Raw genomic sequence first — 13,479 nt, 5'->3', positions numbered from 1 at the left:
TCGGATTTATTGTTGCTACACCTCAGTAGGAGGCACATGCTACTTTAAATCTAGGAGAAGCGAGTTCAAGTCTTATTCTAGAGGATATCTTGTTTTGCCAAGGAAGAGTTTAAGAGTAATTAATCCTTCAGAGATGCTTACATAGTGGCCCATGTCTACTTTTGATCTCTGTCAGTATCCCTCTCCCAAGGATGTGTGGCAAAATATTTTTTTAAAATTGGGCTTGTTTCATCATGTGGGCGTTTTCACTTTGGAGAGACCAGAAATATTGGTTTTACTTGATTTATGGTAAACTCTGATTTGTTAAATGAGAGGGTACAGAAACAAGACAGGTTGAATCCAAAATATTAGTGAGTAACAGGCAACCTGAAAGTATGGTGTAAAATAAAAATCCTGCAGCCCTTCTTTCTCCATTATAAAAAGCATAACAAAAGGGGCACAATTCTAACTTCTATTTTCCCTTTCACCTCTATTAAATAAAGTTCCAAAGAACAAGGTGACCTATGAACTGTAACTGAGTACACAACAGCTGTGAAGACCAGATGAAATTGAGAATCTGAATCTGTGAGATGAGAAAGTACTAAAAAAAGGTTAATATTTGGGTTCCTGAAAGTGCTGAAATTTTATTAGTAGATCAGTTCACCAGTACTAAAATCAAATGGGAAAACATTAATTCATCCTTCACCTCTACTGAATTTACTATGAAAACAGACCGTAAAGTTCCATTGGAGTCCTTCCATTTAAAAAAATATTCTTCTGCTTTGTCCACACATGGCTGGTATTTGCGCACACATGCAAACAGGAGGAGCGAACTGCGAAGCATTCTTTCAGACACTGAGCCTTCATCATTCCAGGTCTGTTTGTCAATTAGGTCTTTAAAAAGATTGACTATGTATCCCTAAATCCATAAAATAATAAAAAAGTTTTATTTAACACACTTAAGTTACAAGTGCCAACCATAGTAGTACAGGTAGTAATGCATTTGAAGAGGCATTAAATCAACATCTGAACCACTTTCCTTTGGTTAAATCCTCCAATAAATCTTCAAACCCTTGCGAATTTTTAAATATTTCTATTACACACATCTTACCAACATTTAGCTATAACTATCTTATCTATTCATTTGTTTCTCGGAAAATCGTATTCTTGTGCACTCCAACCATCAGTCATTTTAATGCATCAGTTTTAAATATAATGGGATGACAAGTGCTTTTATTGTTTATCTACTTCATCAGCTATGACCTGGATACTACAGAGACCCTTGCTGTGCTCATGTAGCTGCTATTCAATTGTCCTCTGTGCACATGCAGAAATGTGACTGGCAGCCCTCCATACAGAATCAGACCAAAACCAGCAGGGATCTCCAGGGATGTAAGGATCCGCTCATGTAAATTTGATTGTAAGATGGGGCCTACATTCCATAGGACCTACTGAATTCAACTTGGTGCTTAAAATTAGTGGGTCAAATCCATTCCTGCTGTAACTTCAGTTCAGACTGCTATTTGAGGGGTGAATTTGGTTCAGTAAAGTTAATGCAGTCAATACTGGAACATGCAAAATAGGAAGTAATCACATCCTTCCTAAATAATATAAAGTATTCATTTAAATGTGATGCTTTAGCAAATATAATACTGAACAAGAGTAGCAGGAGTGACAAGACTGTCTTGTAGATAAGGTTCAGGTTCTATAAATCTGGACTGCGCTTATGCCTCAGTTCCCCAACTGTAAAATGGGTATAATACTTCTCTCTCCTACACTAATGCATTACAGTTTGTGAAGAGCTCATACTGCTGTGCTGCAGCCAGATACATAGATACACAGCAGAGGCAGCAACACTGGCATACCACTTGTGGTCACTGGAAGGACCACTGTACTTGGATTGTGTATTTGCTTCTCAGCTACATGCACAGAGAAAGGAGGACTGAATGGTGGCTGTATCCTTGGCAGCTGCAGGCTTTTCTAAACTGCCAGGATACTGGGACAATGGGAAAGCATTCAGCCACCAGGGAAAGGAGCTCACTCCTGGCAGCAGCTGTACTCCAGAGATTCTCAAGCTGGCAGTCAAAGTCCCATCTTCTCTTTCCCACCTTTTTATTGGTTTTACTGCAGTTGACATTTCATCTTGTCAAGTGCCTGCTCCTTCTGTTTTGTCTTATTGCCTATGCAAAAAATAAGCCTTTCTCCTCCAGTGAGAAAGAGAAATCAGGACTAATGGGGCTTCCAAGATAACCTCTGGAAGCACACTGCTTCCAGACCATAGCTCTAAACAGCACCATGATGACAACTTCCCCACCTACTCCCTGCCTTCAGCCAGGAAATGAATATAGAACGAGGGTCTGTAAAGAAAAAATATGTCTGAAACATAAAATTTACATTTGTTTTTTACTATTTTATTTTAAAAACCTATACCACATTACTGGCTCACTACCAGTAACTGTATTTTTTAAATGTTTGCTTACAGGGTATAACTGCTATTTTAGTGTTAGCTAGTTTTAGGGGTTTTCCATCTTACCTTTAACTGATTTTCTATATCATCCATATCCCTTTTCTCCATGAGCTTGTACATAAGAATCAGCTCATCCATACCTTGAAATACAGGCATAATTTGGGATTCATGTTTCAAATACAAAGATAAATCAAGAGCTTTAGAAATTGATAGTTTTCCAATACTGAGAGAGAGAGAGAGAGAGAGAGAGAGCAAGTTAATAAATAAAATTAAATTACCTAATTTCTACTTAATTTCTTTAGAATCCTGAGGTTATCATCACACAAATGGACAAGCCTAGAAACAAACTCCTGAAAGATAATTGTGGCTGACAAATGACATAAGACATGGTATCTGATATGGTAGAGGATGAAGGTTAACTTGTATTAATGGGTTATAAGACAAAGGAGTTGTAAGGAAAGAGACTAAGAAATTAGTCTTAGTCCTGGAGAGATGGCTGATGTTCAGGGGTGGAGTGTCTGTCTTTTCTGTAGCAGTGATGATAGAATGATTGCAGTTTCCTGGAGGACAGTACTGTATGAACTAGATTGTAAAGGGAGAGATATGTTCCACCACCCACCAACTTTCCTTCTCATACATCAACAGCAATGAGGAATCACTTCCACCTTCTGCCTCCCCATATCCAAGCATGGGGAGGGGAGATTTATCTGTGCTGCAAAACAGGATGTGATGCTGGAAGTGCTAGTAATCTTTAGTTTTGCAGTAGGAGTACATTCCCAGTAAAAACGTCCCTGTCATAAGCTTAAGGGACAGATTTTAATAGGCTCCAACTCTAGATGATACCTACAAGGTCGGGACTACATTAACACACTATTAGTACCAGTAGAAAGCCCCTTGCATGGATACAATTTCTGACCATTTGTTGTGCTGCCTGGAACAGCTCTTATGTTCTCAGATTTTCTACAGTTTGTTGAGGTTACTGTTTGGTGTGACTCAAAGTAAAGTAGCATGTCATCCAAGACAACTTAGTTATATTTTGCAGAAATATTTGGAGCTTGCAAAAGAGGGTAAAGACTGGGCCTACAAATGCCCTTGAGATTCTTGACTACCATGCCAAAGACCTGACCCACAACAGGAAATGGTTCAGTACCTAAGTGGTCGCACACAGGCCTCTCCAGAGTGTAAACTGAGCTGAAGTGACAGGTTTGTGAAATATTGCCCATAAAGGATTGATTTAAGACACCAAATCTTAGGTTTAACTGAAATCCTTTTTCTAACCCTCATTTTCAAAAGGCTGCAGATCAGGGCTGCTGAAATCCCTGACATCTGTTGACAGACTAATACAGCAGTACACAGACAATCCAGGAATTTTTTGAGAAGGTTTGGGATAACTTCCTGGTATAAGTGCTGAAGGAACTGACCAGGGGCATGTGCAGCTTGACCTGCTGCTCACAAATGGAGCAATTAGTAGAGGAAGTACATGTGGGTGGAAAACTGAGAAGCAATAATCACGAGATGGTCGATTTCAGGATCCTGACCAATGGAAGAATGGAGAGCAGCAAAATACACACCCTGGACTTCAGAAAAGCAAACTTTGACTCCCTCAGGGAACTGATGGGCAGGATCCCCCGGAATGCTAATATGAAGGGGGAATGAATCCAGGAGAGCTGCTAGTATTTTAAAGAAGCCTTATTGAAGGCACAAGAACAAACAATCCTGATGCTCAGTCAGAAAAGCAAATGTGGTAAGTGACCAGCTTGGGTTAGCAGTGAAATCCTTGATGAGTGTAAACACAAAAAGGAAGCTTACTAGAAATAGAAACTTGGACAGATGACTAGGGAAGAGTATAAATATGTTGCTTGAGCATGCAGGGATGTAATCAGGAAGGCCAAAGCACAGTTGGAATTGCAGCTAGCAAGGGATGTTAAGGAAAACAAGAAAAGTTTCTACAGGCATATTAGCAATAAGAGTGTGACCAGGGAGGGTGTGGAATCCTTACTGGATGATGTCAGCTGATGGTCAGGGCAGTGTGTGTGTGTCACACCCAAGTCTTCAACTGCTGAGACGCAAGGTCTCGTCGCAGCGGGCAGCCTAGGAGGCTGAAGGACACCCCGAGAAGTTTAACATCCATGTCTTTACCGTTAGGACCAGGGTCCCGTCGCGGAGGGCAGCCAACAGGATGACAGACGCCCCAGAGTTTATAGGAAGAGCTTATTACATCTCAGATTTTAACTGCTAGGATACAGGATCCCTTCGCAGCAGGCAGCCTAGGGAAGACTGAGAGATGCCCCAATGGATCTGTCCTCTGGAAGCAACACAATCCAAATGTCCCAGCTCTTCCTACATCTGTCCCTTTTGACCAGCTGAAGTTCTTTTAAATTGTGCTTGGTTCTGTTACAGCAGCTAAAGGAGTCAGGTTAAAACTTAAACAGATACAGGTTTATTAAAAAGGCTTATAAATCATATGGTTATAATGGCGATTGCTCTCTTTCTTAACTGCTAGCAAATATAGATCTTAAAAATGGTTACAAAGAAAATAAAGATAGAAAATAGAAATAATGGTACCAAGTGACAGCTTAATCTTTAAAGAGCTCTAAGTCTATGTGTACACTTAAGACAAAGGACACATCCAGGTATAATTTTTACCCCCTTCTGTGCCTCTCAACTCAAGCAGGTCAAGCCAGGGCCGGTCCCTCAATTCCTATGAAAGACGAATACGAGGTGGGCGTCCCCGTGGAACCTCAGGAGGTCAATCACCTAACCCGACCAGCAGATAGATGGTAGATTGACACTCAGAGTATGTGTGCTGCTGGACCCATCTTTATACCCATAGGGGCCCGTATCCTCTTTCTTATCTAAGATGCCAAATTGTGTTGGTTTGTCTTTGTGATGCCAGTTCTTACAAGCAAGTTTCAACTTAATTTACACTTGCAAGAGAGATAACTAAATTGTGAGTACTGGACATTCTTTACTAGGTGGGAGATTCCTCCCCCAGCGGACAGTGTGTGTTCGTATCAATATAGGTTTCAGTCAAGGGCACTCCTTGGCAGCCTCTTGGTCAGCAACTGGCATATCTCTGTTTACAGCCATCCAGGGTCACAGCAGCCTGCATATCTGGGCCTTCTGTTCAAGGCTTTTACTGCTCTGTGTGCCCTGTATACTCCAAGCAAGCAAAAATGGATGTTACAGGGGGGTTCCTCTCTGGCTACAGATGAGGGAGGTAACCTAGTGACAGATGATGTGGGAAAAGCTGAAGTAATCGATGCTCTTTTTGCTTCTGTCTTCATAGACAAAGTCAGCTCCCAGGCTACTGCATTAGGCAACACAATATGGGAAGGAGGCGGACAGCTCCCAGTGGAGAAAGAACAGGTTAAGAACTATTTAGAAAAGTTGGGACATACACAAATCCATGGGGCCAGATCTAATGCATCTGAGGGTGCTGAGGGAGTTGGCAGATGTGATTGAAGAGCCATTAGTATTATCTTTGAATTACTTCATGGAGATGGGGAGAGGTCCCAGATGACTGGAAAAAGGCGAACACAGTGCCCATCTCTAAAAAAAGGGAAGAAGGACAATCCAGGGAACTACAGACCAGTCAGCCTCATCTTAGTCCCTGGAAAAATCATGGAGGGGATCCTTAAGGAATCTATTTTGACACACTTGGAAGAGGGGAAAGTGATCAGGAATAGTCAACATGGATTCACCAAGGGCAAGTCATGTCCGACCAACCAGGTTACCTTGTATGATGAAGTAACTAGCTCTGTGGACATGGGGAAGTCAGTGGATATGATACACCTTGACTTTAGCAAAGTTTCTGATACAGTCTCCCACAGTATTCTTGACAGCAAGTTAAAGAAATATGGATTAGATAAATGGACTGTAAGGTGCATAGAAAGCTGGCTAGACTGTCGGGCTCAGTGGGTAGTGATCAATGGCTCAATGGCTGGTTGGCGGTCAGTATTAAATGAAGTGCCCCAAGGGTCAGTTCTAGAGCTGATTTTGTTCAACATCTTTACTAATGACCTGGATAAGGGGATAGATTGCACCCTCAGCAAGTTTGCAGATGACACTAAGCTAGGGGGAGAGGTAAATATGTTGGAGAACAGGGATAGGCCAGAGTGATCTAGACAAATTGAAGGAGTGGCTAAAAAAAATCTAATGAGGTTCAGAAAAGACAAATGCAGAGTCCTACAGTTAGGAGGGAAGAATCCGAAGCACTGCTACATGCTGGGGATAGACTGGCTAAGCAGCAGTTTGGCAGAAAAAGACCTGGGGATTACGGTGGATGAAAAGTTGGATATAAATTGCCCTTGCAGAAAAGAAGGCTAACGGCATATTGGGATGCATCAGGAGGCGCATTGCCAGCAGATCTAGGGAAGTGATTATTTTCCTTTATTCCACACTGGTGAAGCCACATCTGAAGTACTGTATCTAATTCTGGGCTCCCCATTACAGAAAGGAGGTGAACACACTAGAGAGGCTCCAGTGGAGGACAACAAAAATTATTAGGGGGCTGGAGCATATGACCTACAAGGAAGGGATTTGGGCTTGTTTAGTCTGCAAAAGAGAAGACTGAGGGGGGATTTGACTATGTGAAGGAAGGTTCCAAAGAGGATGACAAGAGGCTGTTCTCAGTAGTGAAAGATGGCAGAACGAGGAGTAATGAGGTTTTTAAGTCTGGACTTGACAAAGCCCTGGTTGGGATGATATAGTTAGGGTTGGTCCTGCTTTGGGCAGGAGGTTGGGCTTGATGACCTCCTGAGATCTCTTCCAGTCCTATGATTCTATGAATCCATTGACTTACATAAGATCAGACAGTGTTTTGATCATAATGGTTGTATTTTCCGGTTCAGTGTATGTACTCAGTTACAGGACTCAACTGAAGTCAATGGAAGTATTCCAGATTTGCATTTCTGGAAGCAAGATCAGACTCTTATCCCACTCTTAACAACAAATTATACAAGACTAACTGTTTACTTCTTTAGTAACACACAACCTGAACTCTGTCATTTGCCTTTTTAGACTCAAACAGTGTGCCTTACCTCACAAGCTGGAATACATTGTTAATGAGACTTGCTCTATCATTGCTGCTAATTGCTGTATGGTTTTCTTTTAAAAGGCTAATGAGAGCATCCCATCCATCATCTTCATAGTGCACAATGTAATAACCATTCATTCCCACATTGAATTTTATCCATTCCACCTCTTCTGGGAGAATGAGGACGTCTGCAAACAAAACAAATCGTAACTCCATCCTCTCTTATTGATTTGAGCACTATCTAATGATAAGACCGCAATGAAATGGATAATGAGTTCAGCAATTGCAAAGTCCATTTCATACATTAAAACTGGACCAAAATAATGCTAATACAATAGTGAACACTGGTCTTGGTCTCTTTTTTCAGTGACTTAAAAGGAAGAGATATAGTTTCTTGAATACATTAAGTGATATAGCTCAGTAATCTCATTATAAAAGAGTCTGTCCATATTTCTACTACAAAACCCAATTTTTCCAGTTATAATTCAGCTGAGTTATAATTCAGCTGTTTTACATCTTATCTGCTAAAACCTGGCATTCACTTGTCCTCCTGGACCATTCTTTTTTAAAAGGTGAACTGAACTGAGATCTGCGATGACAAAAATAAAAGGTAGAACTCTTGTACTGCCAGTTTTATTGTCCTCCCAACAAAACAGATGTAGCACTACAATGGCTAAACTTTGCAAACAGTGTAGCTAGTCCTTCAAATAGACTAATCACTTCAAAGTAAGTTACCTGTTTTAGTTGTCAGCAAAAATCTTTGCACGGTGTCAGATTTACTAGTAATGTATGTCAAGGGAACATGCCACAAGTACCTATTGCCAAGCAAAAATAGTTATTTTAGTGACAGAATATTTAATTACAATAGCTCTTTTAGAGAAGGCCAACCTTCTCTAAAAGTAATGAGCTATACTGCTATGTTGGGGGAAAAGAGTCAGAAATGACTGACTCTGGAACACATGCGGGGAGTATGAGGAAGTGAGACATATGCAGACTTCATCACTTTCATGGCTGAGACAAAACCTGACCATCTTCTTGTCACAACAGTCTCAATCTCAACTTAAAATAAAACTGTTCTAGAAAGCTCAGATAAGACAATTTTATTTCTATGAACTAGTTATTATGGAGCTCAGTACAGGCAGTCCCCGGGTTACATACAAGATAGGGACTGTAGGTTAGTTCTTAAGTTGAATTTGTACGTAAGTCGGAACTGGCGTCCAGATTCAGCCGCTGCTGAAACTGACCAGCGGCTGACTACAGGAAGCCCGAGGCAGAGTTTCTCTACCCCGGGCTTCCTGGAATCAGCCGCTGATCAGTTTCAACAGCAGCTGAATCTGGACGCCTGGGACAGAGCAGATGGGGAGCTGCCAGGTAGGTCCCCGCAGCGCCGCACGTCAGCGCTGCGGGGACCAACCCGGCAGCACCCCAGCTGCTCTACCCCAGGTGTCCCCAAGTCAGCCACTGCTGAAACTGATCAGCGGCTGATTCCAGGAAGCCTGGGGCAGAGCAACTCTGCCTTGGGCTTCCTGGAGTCAGCCGCTGGTCAGTTTCAGCAGCGGCTGACTTGGGGATGCCTGGGGCAGAGCAGCTGGGGCGCTGCTTGGTTGGTCCAGTAGCGCCGCTCCTCGGCGCTACTGGACCAACCCAGCAGCACCCCAGCTGCTCTGCCCCAGGCGTCCTGATTCAGCCGCTGCTGAAACTGACCAGCAGCGGCTGAATCAGGACGCCTGGGGCAGAGCAGCTGGGGTGCTGCCGGGTTGGTCCAGTAGTGCCGAGGAGCGGCGCTGCAGGACCAACTGGCAGCGCCCCAGCTGCTCTGCCCCAAGCGTCCACGAAAAAAGCCTGGTCTGCGGGGGAGGGGGGGGGCGCACTATCTGCGCCCCCCCCCCCCAGCAGACCAGGGAGATGAGGAGCAAAGCCGCGGAGGACCCGGGTGGTGGGACTGCAGCATGTCTGGGCGGATCCAACACATAAGTCAGATCCGCGTAACCCGGGGACTGCCTGTAACAGCTTCTTCACACTAGGGTTGTAAGTGAGTAGATGACAAACCTAGACTTATTGGTTAACCTAATCGACTACTCTTTCCCCCCACCCCCGCTCCCTCTGTATCACAGGCAGCAAGGGTGGGGAAGCAGGATCTGGTGCTGGGGGAGCTGGCTTAACAGACGGTTCCCCCCAGCACCATCTCTGTGGTGCCGTCTGCCGCCTCCCTCCCCTGCTGATAGAGGCAGCAGTGCAGTGGAGGGTTAGGGAAGGCTGCTGCGAGGCCACTATGCACAGAAGTTGCTTTGCAAAAACCTTCCCTGCTCCTTCTCTCACAGTAGCTTTTGTCCATGGGGAGCTCGGACCCCCACACACAGGGGCTGCTGCCACCCGCACTGCTGCCTCTGTATCAGAGGCAGCAGCACAGGGCGACAGGTAGCCAGTCTGTGTGGGGAACTGGTTTTCAAACTGGGTCCCACCTAGCACCCTGTGCTGCTGCCTCTGATATTGAGGCACCAGTGTGGGGTGCCAGGTGGCCAGACTGTCAGCCACAGCCCTGGGAATTCATGCGATAAGTTGACTATTCTATTACCTGTTAGCTAACATCCCTACTTCATACTGCATGAATTTTCTAATAAGCAATGACAAAAATTACATTTTGTTCCTTTTAAGAACAGCAGTTACAGTTACTACATTCAGAATAGACTGTCACTAATAATAGTCCAGTTTGCACAGACTTTGATGAAGAGCATCACTTGCTCATTTTCTATTACCCTGTTGATGAAGAAGAATCTGATCCCTTCATATAGTGCTCTTGCTGCAGATGGACGTTCTTCCCTTTTACCGTGACAGTTACTAGTGGGAAACCCTTTTGTAAAGTCCAAGTGTTCATCATTGTCTTCACATCAAGAATCTCTCTCCTGGTCCAATGCTGATTTATGAGGCAAAAACAAAATACATAAGAACAGAGCTATGATGAAATATTCTAGCAAGGAAGCAGAGATGAGCGAGTGGAAACTTCACAAGAGCTACCAACAGTTGACAATAGAAAAAACCAAATTTACAGGATCTACATAATGAAGTTTTGATTAAGGCCTGGAATATCATTACAACTCCTTCATCCTATGGTGGACAGAATAACCTTTTGATGCGTTTGATTAATACTAGTAACAGCCACTTTGTATTGGCATTGGCACCAATTGGCATTCTGTTCTTTAGGGGAGAGATTTTTGTGCCATCTCCTGGCTTTTGTTCAAGTAAGCATGTACTCAACAGATGAAATCCAAGGAAATTTTTCAATAGTAATATAAAGTCCAGGCTGTCAGCAGTAACAAATAAACTTATAGGCTGTCTACACACTGGCACCCTTTTCCGGAAATGCTTAAAACAGAACAGTTTTCCGTTATAAGTATTTCTGGAAAAAGCGCATCTACATTGGCAGGATGCTTTTCCGGAAAAAGTGCTTTTTCCGGAAAAGTGTCCGTGGCCAATGTAGACGCGCTTTTCCGGAAAAATGCCCCGATCATCATTTTCGCGATTGGGGCTTTTTTGCGGAAAAGACTACTGTGCTGTCTACACTGGCCCTTTTCCGGAATAGTTTTTCCGGAAAAGGACTTTTGCCCAAACGGGAGCAGCATAGTTTTTCCGGAAAAACACTTGACAATTTTACAGTAGATCATCATTGCTTTTCCGGAAAAGCAAGTGGCCAGTGTAGACAGCTGGCAAGTTATTCCGGAAAAGCGGCTGCTTTTCCGGAATAAGTGGCCCAGTATAGACACAGCCATAAGGTATGTCTACACAGCAAAGTTATTTCGGGATACCAGAGGTATTCCGAAATAGCTACTGCACGTCTTTTGAACACGTCCGCTATTTTAAAATATAGTGGATGCGCTATTTCGCCATCCCTGTAAAACATCATTGTATGAGGAGTACAGGGTGGCTTGAAATAGCGCAAATTGCATATCTTATTTCGAGTTTTGAATGCTGTGTACATGAGAACATAAGAACGACCGTACTGGGTCAGACCAAAGGGACAGCCGTACTGGGATGGCCCAGAACATAAGAACGACCGTACTGGGACAGCCCAGTAGCCTGTCTACCGACAGTGGCCAGCACTAGGTGCCCCAGATGTGTAGACGAACCCATATTCTACCAAGTACAGTTCCGAAACACAATTGGCTCACACTCTCAGAAGAAAAACTACTAAAATGTGATGAAAACTGAGGAATTAAATGTTAGTGTACAGTAACACAGCAGACATATAAATAGTAACAAGTAGGAAAAAAGAAACTTACTGCACTTGAGGATGTTTGTTGGTTTCTGGCACAAAAGCTATCACCTTGTAGTTGGCTTTCATCAGTGTCACCCATAGGACAAGTCTGGAAAAATTAAATTTTATTTCCCTTTAATTTCACATTTATGAACAGTTAAATATACCTTACAGTGATTATCTGTTCAGTAATATATTAGGTCAGATGGTGTTTTTTCACAAGGAGATACCTGGATCCAAAAAAAAAATCCCAAGAAATACTTGCATGTGCCAGACTATTCCATAGATCTTCATTTTTTGTATTCTGATAGCTGTACTTCCGCAGATATTGTACAAGACCAGCTTTAAACACATCTGCATTCAAGTAATCCCTTAACATGTTTAAAATACAAGCTCCCTGCAAAGGAAGTGACAAAGAATTGCAAAACTAATCTTTAGATCATAAAATATAAAGTAATACATATTTTAAAAATAATATTATTATTAACATTAGCAGTTATTTCTAAATTCATGGTGCTCTCCAATGAAAAGTATCATCTGGCATAATCTTATATGGTAACATGGTACTTTGTCTTTCATTACCACTGCTTTCAGAGGTAGCTCTGGCTAAGACAGTTAAATCTATTATTAGAATTATGACAATGCCTAGAGATTCAGGACCCATTGTGCTACACATTGTGCAATTACACAGCAAAACACAATACCTCTCCTGAAGAGCTTAAAATCTAAAAACCCTAAGACAATATTATGCTCATTTTATAGAGGGGGAACTTAGCTCACAATATACAGTAAACTTCTGATAATCCGGCACCTTTAGGACCCAGGGGGTGCCGGATTATCAGATATGCTGGACTATCGGAAGGGGGGGCTATGAGGGGTTTGGGGTGGGGTGGGGGATGCCACCCCAGACCCCTCATAGCCCCCCCCTTCCGATAGTCCGGCTCTGCCCCAGGCGTCCCTGATACAGCCGCTGCTGGTCAGTTTCAGCAGTGGCTGAATCGGGGATGCCTGCAGCAGAGCAGCTGGAGTGCTGCCTGGTTGGTCCGGTAGCACCAACCCTTGGCGTGGCGAGACCAACCCGGCAGCATCCCAGCTGTTCTTGGGGACGCCTGGGGCAGAGTATCTGGGGTGCTGCTGGGTTGGTCCCGCAGTGCCGCTCCTCGGTGCCACTGGACCAACGTGACAGCACCCCAGCTTCTCTGCCCCAGGTGTCCCCAAGTCAGCCGCTGCTGATACTGATCAGCGGCTGACTCCAGGAAGCCCGAGGCAGAGCTGCTCTGCCCCGGGCTTCCTGGAGTCAGCCGCTAGTCAGTTTCAGCAGCAGCTGAATCAGGATGCCTGGGGCAGAGCAGCTGGGGGGCTGCCGGGTTAGTCCCACAGCGCAGAGGAGCAGCGCTACTGGACCAACCCGGCTGCACTCCAGCTGCTCTGCCCCAGGCGTCCCCAAGTCAGCTGCTGCTGAAACTGATCAGGGGCTGATTCCAGGAAGCGGGGGCAGAGCTGCTCTGCCTTGGGCTTCCTGGAGTCAACCGCTGGTCAGTTTCAGCAACAGCTGAATTGGGGACAGCTGAGGGGCTGCTGGGTTGGGTCCCGCAGCCCCAAGGGGCAGCGCTACGGGACCTACCCGGCAGCACTCCAGCTGTTCTGCCCCCGGCTTCCCCGATTCAGCTGCTGGTCAGTTTTAGCAGCAGCTGAATCGGGGAAGCTGGGGGCAGAGCAGCTCCAATGGTCCGACTGCCCGGA

The 13,479-nt window shown here is 44.2% G+C and overlaps 1 protein-coding gene across 2 annotated transcripts in view; it reads right to left on the bottom strand.

The window, feature by feature from the left end:
• Positions 1 to 13,479, bottom strand: part of ERAP1 (endoplasmic reticulum aminopeptidase 1) — a 31,002-nt gene that overhangs the window by 6,653 nt on the left and 10,870 nt on the right. For both annotated transcript variants that reach the window (XM_006118688.5, XM_006118690.5), the window contains exons 9-15: positions 12,002 to 12,133; positions 11,762 to 11,845; positions 10,241 to 10,398; positions 8,220 to 8,299; positions 7,489 to 7,672; positions 2,513 to 2,669; positions 714 to 898 (exon numbers count right to left, since the gene is read on the bottom strand). In XM_006118688.5, the coding sequence (XP_006118750.3) occupies positions 714 to 898; positions 2,513 to 2,669; positions 7,489 to 7,672; positions 8,220 to 8,299; positions 10,241 to 10,398; positions 11,762 to 11,845; positions 12,002 to 12,133 (980 nt within the window). The remainder of the gene's footprint in view (positions 1 to 713; positions 899 to 2,512; positions 2,670 to 7,488; positions 7,673 to 8,219; positions 8,300 to 10,240; positions 10,399 to 11,761; positions 11,846 to 12,001; positions 12,134 to 13,479) is intronic.

This window comes from Pelodiscus sinensis, chromosome 6 (assembly GCF_052426305.1).
Source record: "Pelodiscus sinensis isolate ZL-2025 chromosome 6, ASM5242630v1, whole genome shotgun sequence".
In the NCBI taxonomy this organism is placed as follows: Eukaryota; Metazoa; Chordata; order Testudines; family Trionychidae; genus Pelodiscus; species Pelodiscus sinensis.
This window is presented reverse-complemented; position numbering and strand designations above follow the sequence as displayed.